At 39.8% G+C, this 22,079-nt stretch overlaps 1 protein-coding gene across 1 annotated transcript in view; it reads left to right on the top strand.

Annotated features, from left to right (window-relative positions):
- Positions 1 to 22,079, top strand: part of zgc:194930 (uncharacterized protein LOC557813 homolog) — a 54,921-nt gene that overhangs the window by 27,189 nt on the left and 5,653 nt on the right. The window contains exon 2 of the mRNA XM_061709947.1: positions 10,890 to 10,942. Within this exon, the coding sequence (XP_061565931.1) occupies positions 10,911 to 10,942 (32 nt within the window). The 5' untranslated portion in view covers positions 10,890 to 10,910. The remainder of the gene's footprint in view (positions 1 to 10,889; positions 10,943 to 22,079) is intronic.

The raw sequence follows: 22,079 nt of genomic DNA, 5'->3' as shown, positions 1-22,079 counted from the left end.
CTTTCATGAATACTGGAAGAACATTTTAAAGGGGACCTATTATGAAAAACAGTTTTTCTCCTGCTTTAACATATATAAAGTGGTCTCCCCTCAACCTGCCAACTCAGAGAAGGAGGAAAGCAACCAAATTATTCCGTTCCTCATCCATGACCGTTTCCTACAGCGCTTTCAACCGGCTTTCAACGCGAGCGACAGGAAGAAAATAAAAGCAGGGCGTCCGACAAATGTTCAGCTCAAAACGGTGCGCCGCGTCGCTGCGTCGCTGTGTCGCTGTGGCTAGTTAGGACAGTCCAATAGAAAATAAAGTAATGGAATAGATTTTGTCACTCACGCTCGCTCGCATCGCATGCAGTTATGACACGGTAACTCCGCTAGCTGGAGCTTTTGCCATTTTTTCGTAGTAGTGTTGTTATGGGCTCAAATTAATGCCGTATTTTGTATCTGTAAATAAACTTTGTACTTGTAGAAATATTTTGTGCGTGTGCAGAAAATATTTGTACTTGCAAAAAATATTTGTACTTGTAGAAATATTTTGTGCGTGTGCAAAAAATATTTGTACTTGCAAAACATTGTACTTCTAGATACAAAGCTACAAACTTTTTACAAAGCTACAAACTTTTTTTACAAAGCTACAAACTTTTTTTTACAAAGCTACAAACTTTTTTTACAAAGCTACAAACTTTTTTTTACAAAAGCTACAAACTTTTTTTCAAAAGCTACAAACTTTTTTTACAACTACGAGTTATGGCAGTGTTTTGACGTGCCAAAACTAAGAGCCAATCAGCGATCTTTGGCACGGGTTTCAAAGGGTTTCTGGAGAGCCAATCAGATCATTGCATCGCCTACTGACGTCGCCGCCATATTGGATGTGGCAAGACTGGGCTGCAAACTAATACAAGTAAATGGACTTATTTTCATAAAGCACCTTTCTACAAAGAAATGTACGTAAAAATTAATTAATTAACAAAGCATATTTTACATCTTTACACATTACATTACATTTTATTGTTATTGTTATTTTATTGAGAAAAATGGTTCAAATATGTTATTTTGTTATTTGAATTTTTTTTATTTGTTTTGTTGATAAAAAAATATGTCTCTATTTTTGTGAGGGGGGATATATATTGTTTTTCGGCACTACCTTGTTCTCTATAGCTAATATAACATGAATTACTCCTATGTGGGATCAATAAAGTTCTTATTTTTGCCGTCTGAGAAAATTAAAAAATATATTATATTTGGTGCCTAACTGTTTCCCAAGTATATTAGTGCGTGTGTGAATGAATAAATGAGACGTAAAACCTACATTTCTTTGTAGAAAGGTGCTTTATGAAAATAAGTCAATTTACTTGTATTAGTTTGCAGCCCAGTCTTGCCACACCCAATATGGCGGCGACGTTAGTAGCCGATGCAATGATCTGATTGGCTCTCCAGAAACCCTTTGAAACCCGTGCCAAAGATCGTTGATTGGCTCTTAGTTTTGGCACGTCAAACCAGTGCCATAACTCGTAGTTGTAAAAAAAGTTTGTAGCTTTTGAAAAAAAGTTTGTAGCTTTTGTAAAAAAAGTTTGTAGCTTTGTAAAAAAAGTTTGTAGCTTTGTAAAAAAAAGTTTGTAGCTTTGTAAAAAGTTTGTAGCTTTGTATCTAGAAGTACAAATATGTTTTGCAAGTACAAATATTTTTTGCACACGCACAAAATATTTTTACAAGTACAAATATTTTTTGCAAGTACAAATATTTTTTGCACACGCACAAAATATTTCTAAAAGTACAAAGTTTATTTACAGATACAAAATACTTATGGCATTAATTTGAGCCCATATGTTGTCAGGTTTTGACACTTCCCCCCAGTTTTTGAGTTTCAGTTCTGTCCCTCCTGTTTCCCATCTGCCCTGATTGTCTGCACCTGTGTCTCGTTACCCCCTTGTGTATATCTGGTCTTGCTCCTTGTCGGTCTGTACGGTTTCCTCCCTCTGTGTTCCTTAGCCCAGTTTTGATCCTTGTGAAATCCTTAGTTTCTTTATCCTGCCAGCAGCGCTTTTGTTTTTTTTTTGTTTTTTTCAATAAATCCTGCTTTTTTGCAACTCCTGCCTCCTGCTCTCCTGCGTTTGGGTCCTCAGCAAACCGCACCCTGACAGGTGTATCTCGTCATTCAGGCAGCCAATCAGCACAGAGCCTCATTATCATAGCCCCGCCCACTCAGAATCCCTCATAGATAATGAGGTTAGAAATGGTAAAGATAAAGACATGGTTTTAGAGGCTAAATTTCTAATTTATTTAGCAAAAACAATCAAAAGCTTGTTTTTAAGACATTCAAGGCCTCTTTAAAATAGGTATTAGATGCCATAATAGGTCCCCTTTAACATCTATGTACCTTTTGATATACGTATATTTGGTATACACTGCACATTAGTGGAAAACCACCATTTCATAAAAGTGGAATTAAACAAAATATGCTTGTAAAGTTGATTTCACACATGAGAGTGGAAGTCGAGGCCAAACATTTATGAAAAAAAGTTCATCACATGCCGTCTTCTCTTTAGTGCACCCACATGTTGTGAACGTCTTCACGTTGTGATTAATGGACATGTTTGTTTTAGGAGCAGGTAGAGCGAGATACGGGTCTGCAGTGTAATGTATAACTTTAGTAGAGCTTTAGAGGTTGTCAAACAAACCACCGTCATGACGTCTTTGAGGTTTTTTTGCTTGTTTTTTTACATTGAGCTCTTGATCTTACAATTTAACCCTAACCCTAACCCATTAAATTACAAAAAACAAGTAGTTTATGTAAGTCAGCACCAATACCTGGCATGAAAACGTCACAACCAAAGTAGGACTGAAGTACCTAAGAGTTTTGCTAACCATTCATACTAACCAGTTAAATAAATGAGAATTTAAAACATTGAGGGCAAGTTCTTGATTTTACAGAATACTAGCTTGCATGCAAAGTTTCAGCTTTCAAAAAGTTCTGTGAGGAACTGGTTTAAAAATAAAAAGATTCACCGAAATGTGCTCCAGGTGAAACTAGTATGTCCTGGGACTGTGTTGGTTGAGAGTGAATCACCTGTAGGTCCATCCAGTCTTTGAAAATTGCTCATAAGGACTCCAGTCATTATTGAATAGTATTCTTGGCAGAAATGTCCATCCCATAATAAAGCTAAAGTTATCTGTTACTGACATGAGTAAATGATATACAAAGAAATAGTCTTATATTTCAAAATTAAATGGTAATGAAGATGTTTCGATTGCAGTGTCTTCCTGCAATCGATCTAGCTTTCATTCTAGCATAGTTTATTATTTCATCATATAAAGAAGTATTGAGTTCAAGTCATTTATTGCTTAATCACCCATCTAAAGCAACGGTGCAGTGTTTTGATTTAGAGTGGATACAAAGTACCAGGGAGGAAATAAACACATTGTAATTAATTTCCAACAGTTCAGTTGGAGCCACTTAGCCTGCAGGATGCTTCATTGTAACAGCGTGTTTGTTAGGAGGCGCTGAGTTCGTGGAAGCTCCTCGTATGAATTCCAGCAGCCATCAAACCATTGAGAGAAGCACATTGAAGTATTCCTGAGGCGCACAGAGCGCAGAGCGGTGAACACACGTCCCCTGCATGTGGGATATACATAACACCAAAGGAAAGAAACGCCACTGTAAACAAGAAAACAGCAGGAGGGAGAAGCCAGTGGCGTCTGAAGGATGTGTGTGCACACGGAGCTGCTGCCCAACTGATAATCAGGTTGTCAGGAGATATTGGCCTGCTTGAATGAAACTAGTAATTAGAGATCTTCCGATACCATTTTTTCTTTCGGGCACTGATCCAATATCAGTGGTATTTTTAATCGTATAGACATTAAAAAAGCAATTCTATTAATTAAAGAAATCTAGGAAATAAAAAGGCATTTATATCTTGACATTTTGAACACATTGAAGGTTCAAATGTCCATCGTAAAGATGTCTACCTGCATTTCCTTTCTCATGAAACATGAGTAAAAATATCTTCGGTCTCATGCCATTTGGGGCGAACAATCACCAAATGTGGGAAAGTGTGTAGTTAGCCAGCAAAATCCAAACTGATGAGGGGCTGGTCTTCGTTGCTCTGGATTTCCGTCTTTACATTGCAAAAACTCAAAGTCTTAACAAGAATATTTGTCTTATTTCTAGTTAAAATGTCAAATTTTTTGTCAAACAAATCTCATTATACTTAAAACAAGTGTCATTACCAGAAAAATAACTTGTTATTTGACAATTTTCACCTTTTTCAAGTAGATTTTCACTTAAAATAAGTAGAAAAATCTGCCAGTGGAACAAGATTTTTTTGCTTGTAATGAAAAGATAAATCTTGTTCCTCTGGCAGATTTTTTTCTACTTATTTCAAGTGAGAATTTACTTGAAACAGGGGAAAACTGTCAAATAACAAGTTATTTTTCTTATAATGACTCTTGTTTTAAGTGTAATGATCCCCCACCTGAAATAAAAACGGTCCAAATCATCCCCCCTGTAAAACTGCCATCCCCCCTTTCCATCCCTTATGTCATTTCATCAATGAATGTGGTTTTACTGCTATTTCAACATTTAGAGTCATCACCAGAAAAATAACACCAGAAAAATAACTTATTTGACAATTTTCACCTGTTTCAAGTAAATTTTCACTTGAAATACGTGATCCAAGTGTGCATATCATCTGTGTTGTGACTGGCTCCTGACTTGAAATAAGTAGGAAAATCTGCCAGTGGGACAAGATTTATCTTCTTATTACAAGCAAAAGAATCTTGTTCCACTGGCAGATTTTTCTACTTATTACAAGTGAAAATCTACTTGAAACAGGTGAAAATTGTTGTTTTTTCCAGTGATGAGTCTTGTTTTAAGTGTAATGAGATTTGTTTACTAAAATGAGACATTTTAACTAAAAATAAGACAAATATTCTTGTTAAGATTTTGAGTTTTTGCAGTGATCCATTTTACTTATCCTGTGAAGGACAGAGTCATATTGATAAGTTCAGAAAAGTGTTTTTTATTGTTGTGTTTTGATGTATTTGATGTAAGCCCAGTGGATATTTAAAGCTTACAGAAGGCTGCATTTAACTGCTGCTATGTCATTCCTGCAGTATTTCTGCAGCTGTTTTGGTACATATTTGTTTGGTAATATATTATATTATTTGTAAGCAGCACAAATTATCTGTCCCCATATGATAAAATCCACCATCCCTCCTGATTTTTTTTTTTACAACTCGAGTACACAACTCACATGACGTGTATCCAACAAATCATAAGCTGTTTTCTATCCAGCAAAACAGGAAGTTGCAAGGCAGTAATGCGTAACTTCCTGTGCTGGCTTTTAGAGCAGTACAGAAAAATATGGATTGTGTTTATAACAATTGCGTGGTTTGCATGATGCATATAAGTAAATACTCACCAATGCTAATACCCTTATTTTCAATAATATCAGCGAGTATTTCGGATACGGGTATCGGTATTAGACTCTGCTGAGTGTTACTTCATTGTTCTTCCCGAACAAGCAGCCTGCTCCATGACTGTTATTGTCCTAAGTACCCATGAAGAATGAGCTCCTCTCTCCCCTTCATGGGAGATAAGGGACGGACGCTCGCCAGATCAACTGTGTGTGAAACGGGGTCCTCTATTTAATGTGCCTTCTGTCGAACCACCGCTCTGCTCTTCGGGTGTCTGTGCTCCACGCTTCACTACTTTTCATAACTAGCTGTGAATATATCATAGGTTTAGTCAGCATGTAGATGAATGTGTTGGTATTTTTGCAGCTAGGTTGCAGTCAAACCGTCCTCAAATCACAAGAGACTGTCTCAATGGGGAGAATACAAGGCAGTCAGACACGGGAGGAGTGAGATGATTTTTTTCCGGTATCTTCAGTGATGCCCACCTCTGGCTCGGACGTCTTTGTGCCTCTACATACAGCAGCAGACCTGTAGGAGGATAATACGGCCTCTTGGGAAAGCTGAATCAGCCATTGTTGCTTTTCCACAAATAAAACAGCCTTTCATGCAACAAAATGGATCCGCGTTCACTGGCGTGGATGGATGGTTTTGTTTGTAGGGCCTCTTATACAACCGAGTACCATGTAAACACACCCACCTTGGATCGGTTTCATCAGTATTAACATGAGGGGCAGGTGGACTGGTCTCACAAGCATTTTTCTTTTTTTGGATAGATATATTTATTGAGGGCAATAAAAAAATAAGATTTACAATAAAAATAGAAATATCAATATTTTCCCCCTTTTTTTTTACTTTTCATAACAATAATAAAAAAAAATAATAATAATTAATAATAATAAGAGAAAAAAATAAAATAAAACAAAAAAAATACAACAACACACCCCCTCATATGGTCAGTACATTACATCATTCGAAATCATTTAGCTTCTTTTCACATATGCATATCAATACAGGAGCAAATGAATAATAAAGTAAATAATCAAGTCCTGCAAAAACACATTCATTAATGCAGTATATGATTCAGATCATTAGCTAGTCCAATGAAGGCAAAAAATCCAAAAAGGGTCCCCAAATAAGGTCAAAGTCTCCAAGTTTTTTTCTAACGGAATACAGTATTTTTTCTGGAGTGCTACCATGTACCGAGTAGCATGTAAACACACCCTACTTGGATCGGTTTCATCACTATTAACATGAGGGGCAGGTTGACTGCTCTCACAAGCATTTTTCAACACCAGTTCTCCAAGCAGAGCTCATCTGGACCACTTAGCTCACTCCCTCGGGTGTAAAAGATGTATACAGTCTCAGAGTAAATAAAATCTTGCATCACAGCAGCCCGGCCCTACAGCTGCTCGGAAATGTACAGGAGTAATTGTTACACTTTACTGGAGCTTCGCCATGTTTCTATGTCTAGAAATGATGCTGGTTTTTAACAGATAAGGCTGGGTTTTTTTCTTTATAAAGGTCAGCAAATCTCATAAAATGATGCAACACCTACAATAAATTGATCCCAGCGAGCTTCACTGTTGCACTGCTCCGTCATTAGCATCAAAACTGCAGGCACTCCCACATAGAAGGCTTTAATACGGTTTTCATAGACAATCAGTTACAATTTTATTGTTATTTAAGTTACATTTATCAAATAGTAGCTTTCATCTGTGAACCCTTTTGAGCGTACTGCATTTCTGCTTATAGTTGTCCTAAAATTCACAAGATTTTCACTCTGGCACTAACAGTGGATGAAGAGAAAACAACTGCCAAAAATGCTGCCTTTGCTTGTTAATATATTGAGAAATGTTAACATTAATGTTGTCCAGTACATTAACTTGTAGAAATGTGTACAAAATAAGGTCTCCGGCTCTCAGATAAGAGTGGGTTTACTGCGGCAAACATTAAAGGTATAGTCAGTAATGTTGGAGAGCTAGCAAGATTTGAAAGTGGCACCTCCTCTAAAGCTTGAATTATGGTTCTGCGTCAAATCGGCGTTGTGCCTACGCCGTCACCGTGACGCCGTCGTGAACCCTTCGGACTTCTCCATCACTCCATTTCGTCGCAGTGCAGTTCCCCCCGCGACCGCTAAATCGCGATCTTTTCCTGAATGGTTTATCCGACTTTTTCCGGTCACGGTGAATGAAAGAGATAAGGACAACTATTGTGCAAAAAAACAAAACAAAAAAAAATCACACATACACAAAGAAAAGAGCGCTGAAAGTTCACGACTGCTTCAAACCGGAAACCGGAAATGCGTTTCTACCAAGCGAACCAATCACAGCCCTCTCGTCTGCGTGTGGTCTGCGTCGCCTCGACGCGTAGTTACAATTTTCGGGAGGTGCACGTCAGTGACAGCGTCAGTGACGGCGTGTGGTCTGCGTCGATGCAGACCACACGCCGTAGGCACGGCGACGTTTTGACGCAGAACCATAACTCAAGCTTAAGCCCCGCCCCCTCCTCTCCCTCCCGTCAGCGCTCCGTCCAAAGCCACGCCCCCACAAACTTTGGGGAACTCGCATTTGCAGGAGTCCAGTTTTCCTGGACATTTTGGACAGCACATTTTCAACAAAACTACCTCATGTCTCATTCACCTGTAAGCGAGGCCGGTTTTAGGGGGGGGGCTGTGCCCACCCAAACGTGCGTCCAGCCCACCCAATCAAAGTTATGGGGATCCTTTATTTTTTTATATTTTAATTTTTTTATAAATATAAAAAAAATACAGAATATCTGTACCGTTTCTGATTGGGTCGGCACTGCGCATCATTTTTAGACAAAACAATGAGCGCATACCGCAAAAGTTGTGTCTCGGCGGAGGGACCCGACGTCCCAGCAAAATGAGCACAACAGAGAAGATTCAGAACAGCAGACACAGCACACACTGAGGGCTGATTTATGGTTCCGCGTTACACCAACGCAGAATGGTGCGCATCGCCTCGTACCCTACGCCGTACCCTACGGTGTAGCTGTGGCAACAGAGCCTGCACAGCACCGCAGCACCACCACCCGCACCGGCGCTCTCTGCCCTCGCCGGGATGGAGACACCTCCATCCCCACGGACCCCTAAAGTTAAAAGAAACCCGCTATGATCTGAGGGGGAAACTCATGTTTGAGATGACGACAGCAAGAACTAATATTAAAAAGAGATGGACATCAATTAAGGCTAGAGAAATTTGGAATAGTTGTGATAACAACCTAAAAATGTGTAGTTCTATCTTCAAGTTTAAGGAAATGTTTAAAGAAAACACTGTAAATAAATATAAAACACTATCAATATAAAGTATACTATCAAAAATATTCTAGAATGTGAAACGTCAATTTTATATTTTGTCTTACTTATTTTTGTCCTTTTTATGTATTGTTTGTTTCCACGGAGTAATACTGTTTCATATTTAAGCTGATCATAAGAAAAAAAGGGTAGGCACTATAAGCTACGGCTTCAGCTACACCTTTTCGGCAAAGGAAATGTTTTGTTTTTTTTACCTTTTCATCTTGTTTTGTAAAAAATTCTTCAGCAAACGTGACTCGAGTGTGTTAAGTTTTCCGGCAAGATTTTCGACGTGACAAGTGCGCGCATAGGACAGAGGGGGGCGTGGGCGGGACTTAAAATGAAGGCATCTGATTGGTTCTTTCCCCCCTGCCAATCCTCTGGTCCTCTGACCAATCCGTGCCATTCGGTGCACAAAAAACAGATTGGTCAGAGTTTTTACAGGATTAAAGCTGTCAGAGAGGTCAGAGATTTTTCTTTCCTTTTCCTGAACACATTATTCACTGGCAGAGCCGTCTGGGAGATTTGCGAGGCCCTGTGCGAAATGACTTGGGGGGCCCCCGAAATTTTGGGGTTTTTTGGGTCGGATCGGGTGTCTATATGTGCAATTTTAACTCTCCAATTAGCAAAATACTAGATACCTTCCCCTGCCTCATCATCATCTGGACTTGCCTGGACGCGGGGCCCCACGGCTGCTTGAGACCCGGTCGGATTGGTGATTTTTCTAACAAATTTATCAAACGAGCCTTTCAGAGAGGCATTAAACTCTTCCATTTTCTTTAGTTTTTTTCTTTTTTCATCCCCTGATGGAAATTTCCTGATTCTGTCTCGTTCTCTCGACATTGTGTGACAGTTTGTTCCAACTCCACCCGTCTGGATCAGAGCAGCTTGTGTCTGCGCTTGGTCTGAGCAGTTGTATTGAACAACAGACACGCGCATCATTGCACATATATTTTATTGATATGCACAGACTAGTACACATTTAGGTCTGTAATGGAACGTGACTGTTGATATTTATAAGGGAAAAAACGAAAAAAAAAAAAAACGAAAAAAAAAAAAAAAAAAAAAAAATTTTTTTCAAAAACGGCCCATAGCGCGAGGCCCCTTGGGGCGCGAGGCCCGTGCGGTCGCACGGTTCGCACACCCCTTGCGGCGGCTCTGTTCACTGGCTACTCTCAGGATGTAAGGACCATTTCACCCAGTATAACAATAAATGTTTTTGAATACGATTACAGACTATACCTTTAATCTTTTTAAAAACATTTCTGTTTAACATCACAGGCAAAACAAAGAAATATCCTTTCTTTGATGTTTTTACCTATTTATGCATCTTCTATACAACCAAATATTCCCCCCAAAAAATGAGATTGTTCGCAAATGTTAATTTAATTTAAATTGAAATACAATTTGTTGTTTTTAAATGTACTAAATTAATAAATTCACTTTGACTGTGACGTGAAATCTGTGATTAATTTGTTGAGCATTGTGGATCTGTATAAATGTCACCCTGCATAGTTTCTGTAGTCATTCAATGCTTTATGTTAAACTGAAATGAAGCGCTTCAGGTCAGAAATTGTTTTTTGCAGAGGGCAAATATCTTTCATGTCCGTCCACAAAGAGACAGCCTGTCCTCCACCTCCGTCAGGCTTTCCTTCTCCTTTACTTTCAGACAGAACCATTCAAGAGTCAGTGATTAATTATTTACTTGGGCAATGAAATGCCAAAGCCGAGAGAAAACACACCACCAGGGGAGAAAAGGTCACTCCCTCCCTGCTCACGGATACACACTCTTCCACACAGATACAGCAGGGACGGATGGAAATAACATCTTCATCTGCGCTTCAGGCAGTCGGAGTTTTCATCCTCGCGACCAAACATCACCAAAGGCAAAGCGAAAAACTTAACTGACGAGGTTAAAATCTTCAAGGCAGACAAGAAAAAGATTTCATTTAAAACGTGACAGAAGCAGCGAGCGATCGATAGCATTCACAAGTCGTACAGAAGTGAATCTGAAGAGCGACCTGTAACCTTTCCTTGATGAGCAGAAATGTCATGTGCTGAAAAACAATATGAGGGTTGTTTTTTTCTATTTGCCTGCGCTATTTTAGCTCTAAGCATTCGTCTGTAATTAAAGTTTAATTACATTGTTAATGTGTCTCCACAGCTCCACAACACAGCCGGCCAAATGGGGTGCCGATGCTGCAGGATGATAAAAAGGTGAGAGGTCGTTTCTTCAGCCTGTTTGCTTCTGCGATCTTCCCTTTCTCTTATTGGACACCACAATATTTCTCAAATCTGTTTATGTTCTGTACTTTAATCCCAGAGGACCCCCCCCCCACCTCATCCATGCACCGAAATCAGATGTAAAAATAATTTTTTCTTCGAGATCTTCAACCATACAAGTCACTATGAGCAGCTTACATTTATTATTTTAGTGTAAAGTATTAGTCTCTACATTATTTTGTAATCTGGATGAACAGAAGTCTGTTTTAGCAGTTTGAAAAGGCAAAACCCTCCTTATCCCTGCCTGGTTCCAGACCATTTCAACTCTTCAGTGTATCTACAGCAGGGGTATTCAACTAGATTCGGCCGGGGGCCACATCTGCAAAAGGACTGTATGGAGAGGGCCGCACAATTTGAAAATGTGGGGGTTTTCAAAATGTATTTTGCACTCAAAGACGAAGACTTATGTAAATATAATACATTTGTATTATACATTTGAATATATCTAGTTTACATATGAATTATGTATTCATTGTCTCCAGATTTAGTAATTGTGAATGTTAAATATAATATTCAGATAAATAAATATTATTTTGAATGCAAGTTCATTTTGAAACCATGCATTGTGCAAACTTAATGAAATTGATATTGACCTACTTTTAATAAAATACGCCATAATGACAAAGCACCACTTTCCACCAAGATTTCCTTATTTGAATATTATATTAAGCATTGAGCACAACCATTTTAGTCCATAGTAGCCAGTTATAAAAATATTATTAAAAATTTTTTTTTTTTTTTTTTTTTTTTTCCAACAAACACCCCCTTTTTTTAAATATGACCAGGGGCCACATAAAAGCTCCTGGCGGGCCGCATGTGGCCCGCGGGCCGCATGTGGCCCGCGGGCCGCGGGCCGCCAATTGAATATCCCTGATCTACAGTGTAGTTAAGGCTACGAGCAGGAAGAACAAACATGTCAGGCTGGATAACTTAAAGGATTTAATGTCTATTTTAAACAGGCCTTGAATATCTTAAAAACAAGCTTTTGATTGTTTTTTCTATATAAATTAGAAATTCAGCCTCTGAGCCATGTCTTTATCTTCCCATTCTCTAACCTCATTATCTATGCAGGATTCTGAGTGGTCGGGGCTATGATAATGAGGCTCTGTGCTGATTGGCTGCCTGAATGACGCGATACACCGCTACGGAAAAATGGTGGAAGCTCCGGCCGGTGGAGTTAAGCCTGAATTACGGTTCTGCGTTACACCAACGCAGACCCTACGCCGTAGGCTCTGCGTTGGTGTAACGCGGAACCATAAATCAGCCTTTACACCGTGTCATAACTGTATGCGATGCGAGCGAGCGTCAGCGACAAAATCAATTCCATTGCTTTATTTTCTATTGGACTGTCCTAACTGGCCGCAGCGACGCAGCACCATTTTGAGCTGAACATTTGTCGGACGGCCTTCAACTATTTTCTTCCTGCCGCTCACGTTGAAAGCCGGTTGAAAGCGCTGTAGGAAACGGTCACGGATGAGGAACGGCTGATCCAGTTAGTTGAAATGAGAAGTTATCTCTATGATTCCTCCTCATTTCACTACAAAAACCTCAATAAAGTGGCAGCTGCTGGAGGGAGATGGACAGAGAGCGTCCCATGTCACGCAGTGTGACGCGATAGTCGGACGCTCACATGCAGTTACACGGTTTTATAGTTGTGGGCGTGGTTTGCATTTTGGTTACGTAACGAAAATGCGCAGAATCTGAACGGCTCGTAGATCCACATGACACTGGACGGCTCATCCGGGCGGCTGTACAGACACTGCAGGATTTGGTTGCCACTTTATATATGTTAAAGCAAGAAAAAACCTGTTTTTCACAATAGGTCCCCTTTAAGTTCCTGGAATCTTCTTCACAAGTGATGTGAAGTGGAGCGTGAGTTTGTAAGCAGTGATTGAGGTTTTGGTGGAGCTGAGCCTTAAGGATTGTATTTTAACCAATCATCAATGGGCGGGTGTTCTGAGTAACGAATTAGATCACGGACACAAGTAGCAACAGTGATGATCTGCTGCGAGTAGGCTGAGCTCTGCCAGGGGAAAGCGTGGAAGAGCTCGTACTTCCAGAGGGTTGGAGCAGAGAGGTTTCTCTGTCACATCAAGTCCTCAGGGCTCCACTGTCCTGCATGTTTTAGAGGTTGTTCCTGCTCAAACACAACTGATTGGATCACCATCAGCTTGTTGGAGAGATCACGTGTCTAATGTGGCCTGGAAAGACGTGACTGCTCCACGGGCAGATCTGGAACAAAAAGTTGGCAAGAATCCGAAGAATACAGAAGGGAGGAACTAAAGCCAAGAACTAGAGTCGCTATTTAGGGCCAATCCCAATGTTCCCCCTACTCACTACCACTAGCCCTCACTCACTACCACTTAACCCTCAAAATGAAGCCACAGCGGTAGGGCTTTGTAATCTCCCCTAGGGATTGGGACACCACTTGCTACGTCACTGCGTGGTTTAGGTTCGGGTACGTAAGCGACTGCGTAGTTACGTTTGCACATACGTCACACCATATCAGGAAGCCCAGAGCTAAAAGCTTTTAATTTCCGCTGTAGCGCTGTTAATATGCCACTTTATTAAGTTTTAATATTTTTTCAGGCGTAAAAGTAACCGTTAAGATCCCCAACCTGGGCTCAGTTTATCCAAATAACGGCTGTTAAGAAATTTGCTCCAACGTTTTCGGGGATGAGAAGAGCCGCGATTTATGTTTCTGCGTTAAATCGCCGCAGAGCCTACGCCGTAGGGTACAGCGTACGGCACGCGTCGCCGCCTAACCTACGCCGTAGGCTCTGCGTTGGTGTAACGCGGAACCATAAATCAGCCTTTATTCTGGCGAGATCTGAAAAAACAACGCAACAACGAGCAAGCGAGTGATTATGTACATTCACTGAGTGAATATTATGAAAGTAAAAGATATATTTCTCGCTAGAAATGTAATCAAAACGCATTTTTATGCAGAAACTAACTCAAAATATTGATTTTATTCACTAAAAATGAGAAATGTCCGCCTTTTTTTTTGTTTGATTCAGTCTGCAAATGATGACGTAAAGCATTCTGGGAAATTTTCTCTAGCCCTCGGTCGGCGAGTCAACATCCGAAAACCCTCGCTGTGAAGGGCTAGATTCATACACACTAGCCCTCGTTATGTCCACTAGCCCTACATGCAAAGAGGAATTGGGACATCACTACCCTTACGGGAACGTGCAAAATTTAGGGGTAGGACTGAAAAGTAAGACTAGTGGGGGATTGGGACTGGGCCTTAAACTGTATCTGCTGCGAGAAAAAGGTCCTACTGCCATCACATGAGGAGGATCTATGCACACTCAGGACTTTGACTTCAGATCTTAAGATGCTCTGTTTATGACCTTTGTTACCATCCAACTGCAGGGCTTCTCTGACCTGAAAACAGCAAGGTCATTCGTTGTCGCTCTCCTCTCTTAGTCATCGCCTCTTTGAGCTGCGTTGTTGGCTACGTCTACATGCACAGCCAAATTCTGACAGAATCTTCTAATCAATAGTCCAATCGTAGCCAGATCATGTAGCCACCGCTGCCTTTCAACACATGCCCTCAACGCCGTCTGAGTCACTGCAGATCAGGATGACTGGGGGGGGAGAGAAAAAGCCAGAGCTTTGAGGAAAAGGAGAAACCTGAGTAATGCTCTGTGTTTGGAGGACTGTGGATGTAATTAAGGCTTTGATGGACACAAACCTCTCAGTGGTGCAGGGAAAATATAGTGCAACATGATTCACAATATTAATCAGACTATGCTCTGTAGCATTTAAACAACTTCAAGATTGAAGTGTATTACGTGCAAATCGTGTAAACAGCATGATTATGTGAGGATAAGGTCAAAAATCACAATATTTCTCTGCATTTAATTATAACCAGTGTGATTGCGCCTCCTCATTTTAATCGTACAAACAAAACAAATAACCTTAATTTCTGTTTTGTCTTTCTCACATATTAAAAAAAAAAAAAATGGAAAAAAATGATTCTGACATTTCATTTTGTTTTTACAGCAAAAAAACAAAGAAAACATCACAGTTTTTGTTCACTTCCAAAGTATAGGCCGATTTTAATCTGTTCATCTTCTGTACCACAAAAAAGTCCTAATTTGACCCAACCTTACAATGTTATAAGGATGTGTCTTAAAGGGGGCCTATTATGGCATCTAATACCTATTTTAAACAGGCCTTGAATGTCTTAAAAACAAGCTTTTGATTGTTTTTGCTAAATAAATGAGAAATTCAGCCTCTAAACCATGTCTTTATCTTCCCATTCTCTAACCTCATTATCTATGCAGGATTCTGAGTGGGCGGGGCTATGATAATGAGGCTCTGTGCTGATTGGCTGCCTGAATGACGCGATACACCGCTACGAAAAAATGTCGGAAGCTCCGGCCGGCGGAGTTAGTTGTGGCCGTGGTTTCACGCACCGGAGGCCAACCGATGTAAATCGTATTTTGGTTACGTAACGAAAGGGAGCAGCATCTGAACGGCTCGTAGATCCACATCACACTGGACGGCTCATCCGGGAGCTGTACAGACACTGCAGAATTTGGTAGCTTTCCTCCTTCTCTTTATATATGTTAAAGCAAGAAAAAACCTGTTTTTCATAATAGGTCCCCTTTAATCTCCACATTTCTACTTTTTTCTCAAGATTTCGACTTTTTTCCTTGACATTTCGACTTTTTTCTCGACATTTCGACTGTTTTTCTCGAAATTTCGACTTTTTTACTCGACATTTTGACTTTTTTCTCGACATTTCGACTTTTTTTCTCGACATTTCGACTTTTTTCTCGAAATTTCAACTTTTTTCTCGACATTTCGACTTTTTTTCTCGACATTTCGACTTTTTTCTCGAAATTTCAACTTTTTTCTCGACATTTCCACTTTTTTCTCGACATTTCGACTTTTTTCTCGACATTTCTACTGTTTTGCTCGACATTTCGACCGTTTTACTCGTCATTTTGACTTTTTTCTCGACATTTCGACTTTTTTCTCGAAATTTCGACTTTTTTCTCGACATTTCGACTGTTTTGCTCGACATTTCGACCGTTTTACTCGTCATTTTGACTTTTTTCTCGACATTTCAACTTTTTTCTCGACATTTCGACTTTTTTCTCGACATTTCGACTTTTTTCTCGACATTTCGACTTTTTTCTCGACATTTCGACTGTTTTGCTCGACATTTCGACCGTTTTACTCGTCATTTTGACTTTTTTCTCGAAATTTCGACTTTTTTCTCGACATTTCGACTGTTTTGCTCGACATTTCGACCGTTTTACTCGTCATTTCGACTTTTTTCTCGAAATTTCAACTTTTTTCTCGACATTTCGACTTTTTTCTCGACATTTCGACTTTTTTCTCGACATTTCGACTGTTTTGCTCGACATTTCGACTGTTTTACTCGTCATTTTGACTTTTTTCTCGACATTTCCACTTTTTTCTCGACATTTCCACTTTTTTCTCAACATTTCCACTTTTTTCTCGACATTTCGACTGTTTTGCTCGACATTTCAACTGTTTTACTCATCATTTTGACTTTTTTCTCGACATTTCGACTTTTTTCTCGACATTTCGACTTTTTTCTCGACATTTCGACTGTTTTGCTCGACATTTCGACCGTTTTACTCGTCATTTTGACTTTTTTCTCGACATTTCGACTTTTTTCTCGAAATTTCAACTTTTTTCTCGACATTTCGACTTTTTTCTCGAAATTTCAACTTTTTTCTCGACATTTCGACTTTTTTCTCGACATTTCGACTGTTTTGCTCGACATTTAGACTTTTTTACTCGTCATTTTGACTTTTTTCTCGACATTTCCACTTTTTTCTCGACATTTCCACTTTTTTCTCGACATTTCCACTTTTTTTCTTGACATTTCCACTTTTTTCTCGACATTTTTACTGGCGGAGTTGTTGTTGTTGTTCTGGCCAGAGTTAGAGAATCTTATTGGCTCGTAGATCCACATCACACTGGACGGCTCATCCGGGCGGCTGTACAGACACTGCAGAATTTGGTTGCTTTCCTCCTTCTCTGAATTGGCAGGCTGAGGGGAGACCACTTTATATATGTTAAAGCAAGAAAAAACATGTTTTTCATAATAGGTCCCCTTTAAGAAACAATGCACACTGTTTATTTTTGTAAATAAGTGTGAACTTGGAGAATCAAATCAAATCAAGTTTATTCGTGTGGCCCTTTACAGTACCCTGTCGTACAACAATAGCCGACATAAAAGGGATAATTAAAACCAACGCGTAAAAATAGTTAATAAAACAGTATGTAAAATGGAACATAAAACCAACACAAAACATAAAACCAGTATAAGCAAGTATATTTAATGACCTGAGGAGTGGATTTCCCTAGCTGCCGTCAAAAACTTGGCTAAAAAGGTTGAAGTTGAGAAGGTACGAGTGGTGTGACCATGAAGGCATTTACGTGGATCCTGCTTTTTGGTCGTGATGAGCTAGGCCTGTGCTGAAAAGATCGATTCTCCGATTTTAAATCGATTCTCATATTAATTCCTAAAAATCGATTCATATGTCTAAAGATCGATTTAAAAAAAAAAAATGTTTTTTTTTCATCATTACATTACAACTTTCGGTTATTTTTTTGTTTTTGCCCAAAAAAGGAATATTTTGTTGGACATAAGAATAACTGGTGCCATGTTTTTGCCTTTAAATATGTTTAAAGGTATGAAAACATTAAAGTTTTCAGTTATAATTGCATAAATTGTCTATATTTCTTTGCTTTATATACTGTCTTGGGGTTACATTTGCATAAATGTTAAAAACCAAATTCTCAGAAATGGGGAAAAAATAAAACCGATTTCATCCGTCTCTGTTTCCTCCCTGGATCTGTTTGGTAATTCTGACCCACGATGTTTCTGAAAGCAGTTCTATCAGCATTCTGGGAGCTGATTGGTCCTTACAGCATCATTAGCTGCAATACTTGCTGTTGAATCTCAATATAATACTAGTAGTAATATTTTGCATAACTAGACAGTCATATAATTCATGCAACATCTGAAAAAACAGTTTTATTAACAGTAACCCAAATTGATATCGGATCGAATTGGATTGGATCGAATCAAAGCGTGATAATCGATTCTGAATCTTAAGAATCGGAATCGAATCGATTCTTGATATTTGAATCGATCCCCAGCCCTATGATGAGCCTAAAATATGTACATGCTCCTCTGGATTTAGGTGCTTGGTGGTAACAAACATGCTGCTTGTATGAAACAGGGAAACTAAAAAAAGCACTTGCTGCCTTCAGGGCTGCAGCTCTGGAGACTCAGACCAACAAAACCTCCATGACTCAAATCTGTCTGTTGATGTCCCAGAGTTGCTACAGCAGAGTTTTACAGGAGAGATCAAACGTGTTCTCCTTGTCGAAGGTCGGCCGGTGTGCTGGATGGGCATCATCAAAATGATATCTCTGTGAATGTGTGTAGGAATGTCTTTGTGAAGTGATGTGCCTGCAAGCTTGCTATTGACGTGAGAAGGAGCGGGCGGTGATTTAAGGCCGCACAAGTGCGGTGGGCTTGCTTCACCGTCCACCTCCTCAGCATCAACCTCTCCCCGTCTCCTTATCTGCCGCTCCGCAGCGCCAATTCAAATGCCGACTCGGCCCCATAATGATTTCTTGTCTCGTCTCATGCAGATAGTGAGAGGTTCATTTATAAAAATGTCTGCACTGCAAGCCTCACGTGGGCTTTTAGTACGAACTGCGAGTCAATACGGCGATAGCCTTCAGCCGTTGCTTACTGTACTTGTTGGCTGGACGGATACTCGTGAAACCCCCCCGAGGCATCATGGTCAGACGTTTCCATGCATCAATAACCCTTTTAAAACCTGAATATTAGCAATAACCCGGTTTTGTACGGCCATGTAAACACCAATAACCCCTTTGAATAACCCGGATTTGCTCATATTACGGTTTTTAAAAACCCCAATATGAGCCCTGGGTTACTCCTTTTAAAACCTGAATATTGGGTCATGTAAACGCCTAACGGAATATCCCCATCAAACGGAACATGAATTTGTTTTCTGCAAATGTTCTGTTCGCAAGGAATCCTGGTCTTTTGAGTCCAGGAAGTTCTTATAAACATGAGAAACGCAAGACCACGCCACACTTTTGGAGTGAGAAGGAGACTACCGTATTTTCTGGACTATAAGTCGCTACTTTTTCATAGGTTTTCAACCATGCAGCTTATACAAAGGTGCAGCTATTCTGTGGATTTTTCTTCCACCACTCGGGGCGCTCTAACCGGAATTAGAATCAAAACTAATACAAAATAAATGTAAAGAAGAATACGCTACTGCTTCTTTAGCAGATAGAAGTAGGTAGAAGCAGATTTCAAACAGATAAACAGATAAATAAATACCAGTTATTTTCTCTTGGTTCTGTCCCGTTTTAATCAGCAAAGTTGCTGCCGTGTTAAAAGACACTGTTGGAAAGGATCTATTTAGGTACATACATGTACATCATTTACAGTTCAAAATCCTTCTGTACATGTAGTAAAAATCTAATCTAACAACATAAATATCTGCGGCTTGCATATCTTTTTTTATGCATCTTATATGCAGGTGCGGCTTATAGTCCAGAAAATACGGTAATCATTTTATAAATGTAATGAAGGATATGAACATTTTGACATTTATAGACGGTAGAAAGTACGGGGATAGCGAGATTTACAAGAAGGTGAGCGAAAAGTTGCGCGAAGCAGCATTTGTTTTGAATTTGGATACAGGAAGAAGAAGCGGAAATGACGGGAATTGCGTCATCACGTTCTCCGTGCGTCGCTGGTTTGATCCAGATATCCCAAATGATTAATCACCATGTAAACAGGGATAACCCTGTTTGCTCAAGCATGTAAACAGATTATTCCCAATGTTTCAGTAACCGGAATATTAGCAATAACCCGAATTTTGACTGCATGTAAACGTAATCAGTGTTGTGTCCGTAAGCAGACATGCAGGGAAGCAACAGTCTTGATTACAAATCCAGTACAGTGCTTGCTGGGGTTTGCATGCCTAGGTTGTAATCCCCCCCCTGCCCCTTCCCCATGTCAAAGACACACATGTGAATGCTTGTGACAAAAACGCATACCTCCCTAATTGTCAGGAGTGTCACATTTCTGGGATTAGCCGGTTTTCGAGTGAGGCTGGGGTGGGATTTTTAGGTTACTGGGTCAACAGTAAGGACTGAGTCACAATGCACCAGGAAGTAGTGTAGTAATACCTCTTCCTTAATGAAATACTTGTTCCTTTTTATCTTCTAAATACTGTAGTTTGACATGCAGCTATGTGGAAAAGTTAGTGTCCCCTCTTTTAATCCTATTTCTCTTATGTGTTTAAAAACAGTAACAAATCATGCGATCACAGCTCTCACATAGTTTTAGGAAAACAAACTCTTTTCTCCACTCCATTGTTTATTTAACAATGATAAAGTCTAAAAGGAAAAGAAAAAAAAAGCCAGCCAATACCAAGTACCCCCTTATTGCTTTCATAGGATTTGAGAAGGTTAATAGCAGCATTTTCATGTAATTATAACCAGGGCCGCCGCAAGGGGTGTGCGAACCGTGCGACCGCACGGGGCCTCGCGCCCCAGGGGGCCTCGCGCTATGGGCGTTTTTTTTTTTTTTTTTTTTTTTTTTTTCAAAAAAAATGTTTTCGTTTTTTTTTTTCGTTTTTTCCGTTATAAATATCAACAGTCACGTTCCATTACAGACCTAAATGTGTACTAGTCTGTGCATATCAATAAATATATGTGCAATGATGCGCGTGTCTGTTGTTCAATACAACTGCGTCAGACCAAGCGCAGACACAAGCTGCTCTGATCCAGACGGGTGGAGACAGTGTGGAACAAACTGTCACACAATGTCGAGAGAACGAGACAGATTCAGGAAATTTCCATCAGGGGATGAAAAAAGAAAAAAACTAAAGAAAATGGAAGAGTTTAATGCCTCTCTGAAAGGCTCGTTTGATAAATTTGCTACAAAAATCACCGATCCGACCGGGTCTCAAGCAGCCGTGGGGCCCCGCGTCGAGGCAAGCCAAATGATGATGAGGCAGGGGAAGGTATCCAGTATTTTGCTAATTGGAGAGTTAAAATTGCGCATATAGACACCCGATCCGACCCGAAAAACCCAAAAAGGGCCCCCCCAGCCATTTCGCACAGGGCCTCGCAAATCTCCCAGTCGGCTCTGATTATAACTTTTAAATGAAAAACAGCAATTCATTTTTGCAGACGTGTGCAGTAAGGGGGTACTTAGTATTGCCCGTGTATTTTTTAATTCATTTATATTTCATTGACATTTTTGTTTTTAAATAATGGCACGAAAAAAAAAAAAGTTACATGTAGATCCACTTCATTTAAGGTTGCTTTTACCTCAAACTAAAATGCACTGAGATCAAAGGATTTGTACACGCACACAACATCAGAAATACAAGAGAGGATACTTACATTTCCACATGACCAGGGGCCGCCCGGAGATTATAACGATTATATGAACGAGTGTTTCACGTGCTCCTAAACAAGGGCGGCTCACACACACACACACACACACACACACACACACACACACACACACACACACACACACACACTGAACGGGTGGTGGTCCAGAGGTGTGAGACTGACGGGGTGAAACACACGTGCAGCAGAAACTGAGACTGAGAGGAGTTATTAAAGTGTGTGAGACCAACCGACGAGTGTGTGCAACAGCAGAACAAGACACAGTAAAAGATCATTTCTAAGAAAGTTTCTTCCAAGAAAGTCTTACTTTTTATCTGGTGCATGAACCATTTTATAGTGTTAAGAACTCTAGCTGAGAACATTTTTCTTACCCTGATGAGATATTTCTGGTTAAAATCAGACAATTTAACTACATTTAGGAACATTAAGTTTATGTCTAGATCAGGGGTCGGCAACCCAAAATGTTGAAAGAGCCGTATTGGACCAAAAACACAAGAAACATGCACAAGCCTTAGAATGAAGGCAACACATGCTGCATGTTTCTATATTAGTTATAACTGGGGGAAGATTTTTTTTCCATTATGCACTTCGAGAA

This window comes from Cololabis saira, chromosome 20, assembly GCF_033807715.1.
Source record: "Cololabis saira isolate AMF1-May2022 chromosome 20, fColSai1.1, whole genome shotgun sequence".
In the NCBI taxonomy this organism is placed as follows: Eukaryota; Metazoa; Chordata; class Actinopteri; order Beloniformes; family Belonidae; genus Cololabis; species Cololabis saira.
The sequence above is the reverse complement of the archived record's forward strand: the minus strand, read 5'-3'. Positions and strand labels throughout refer to the sequence as shown.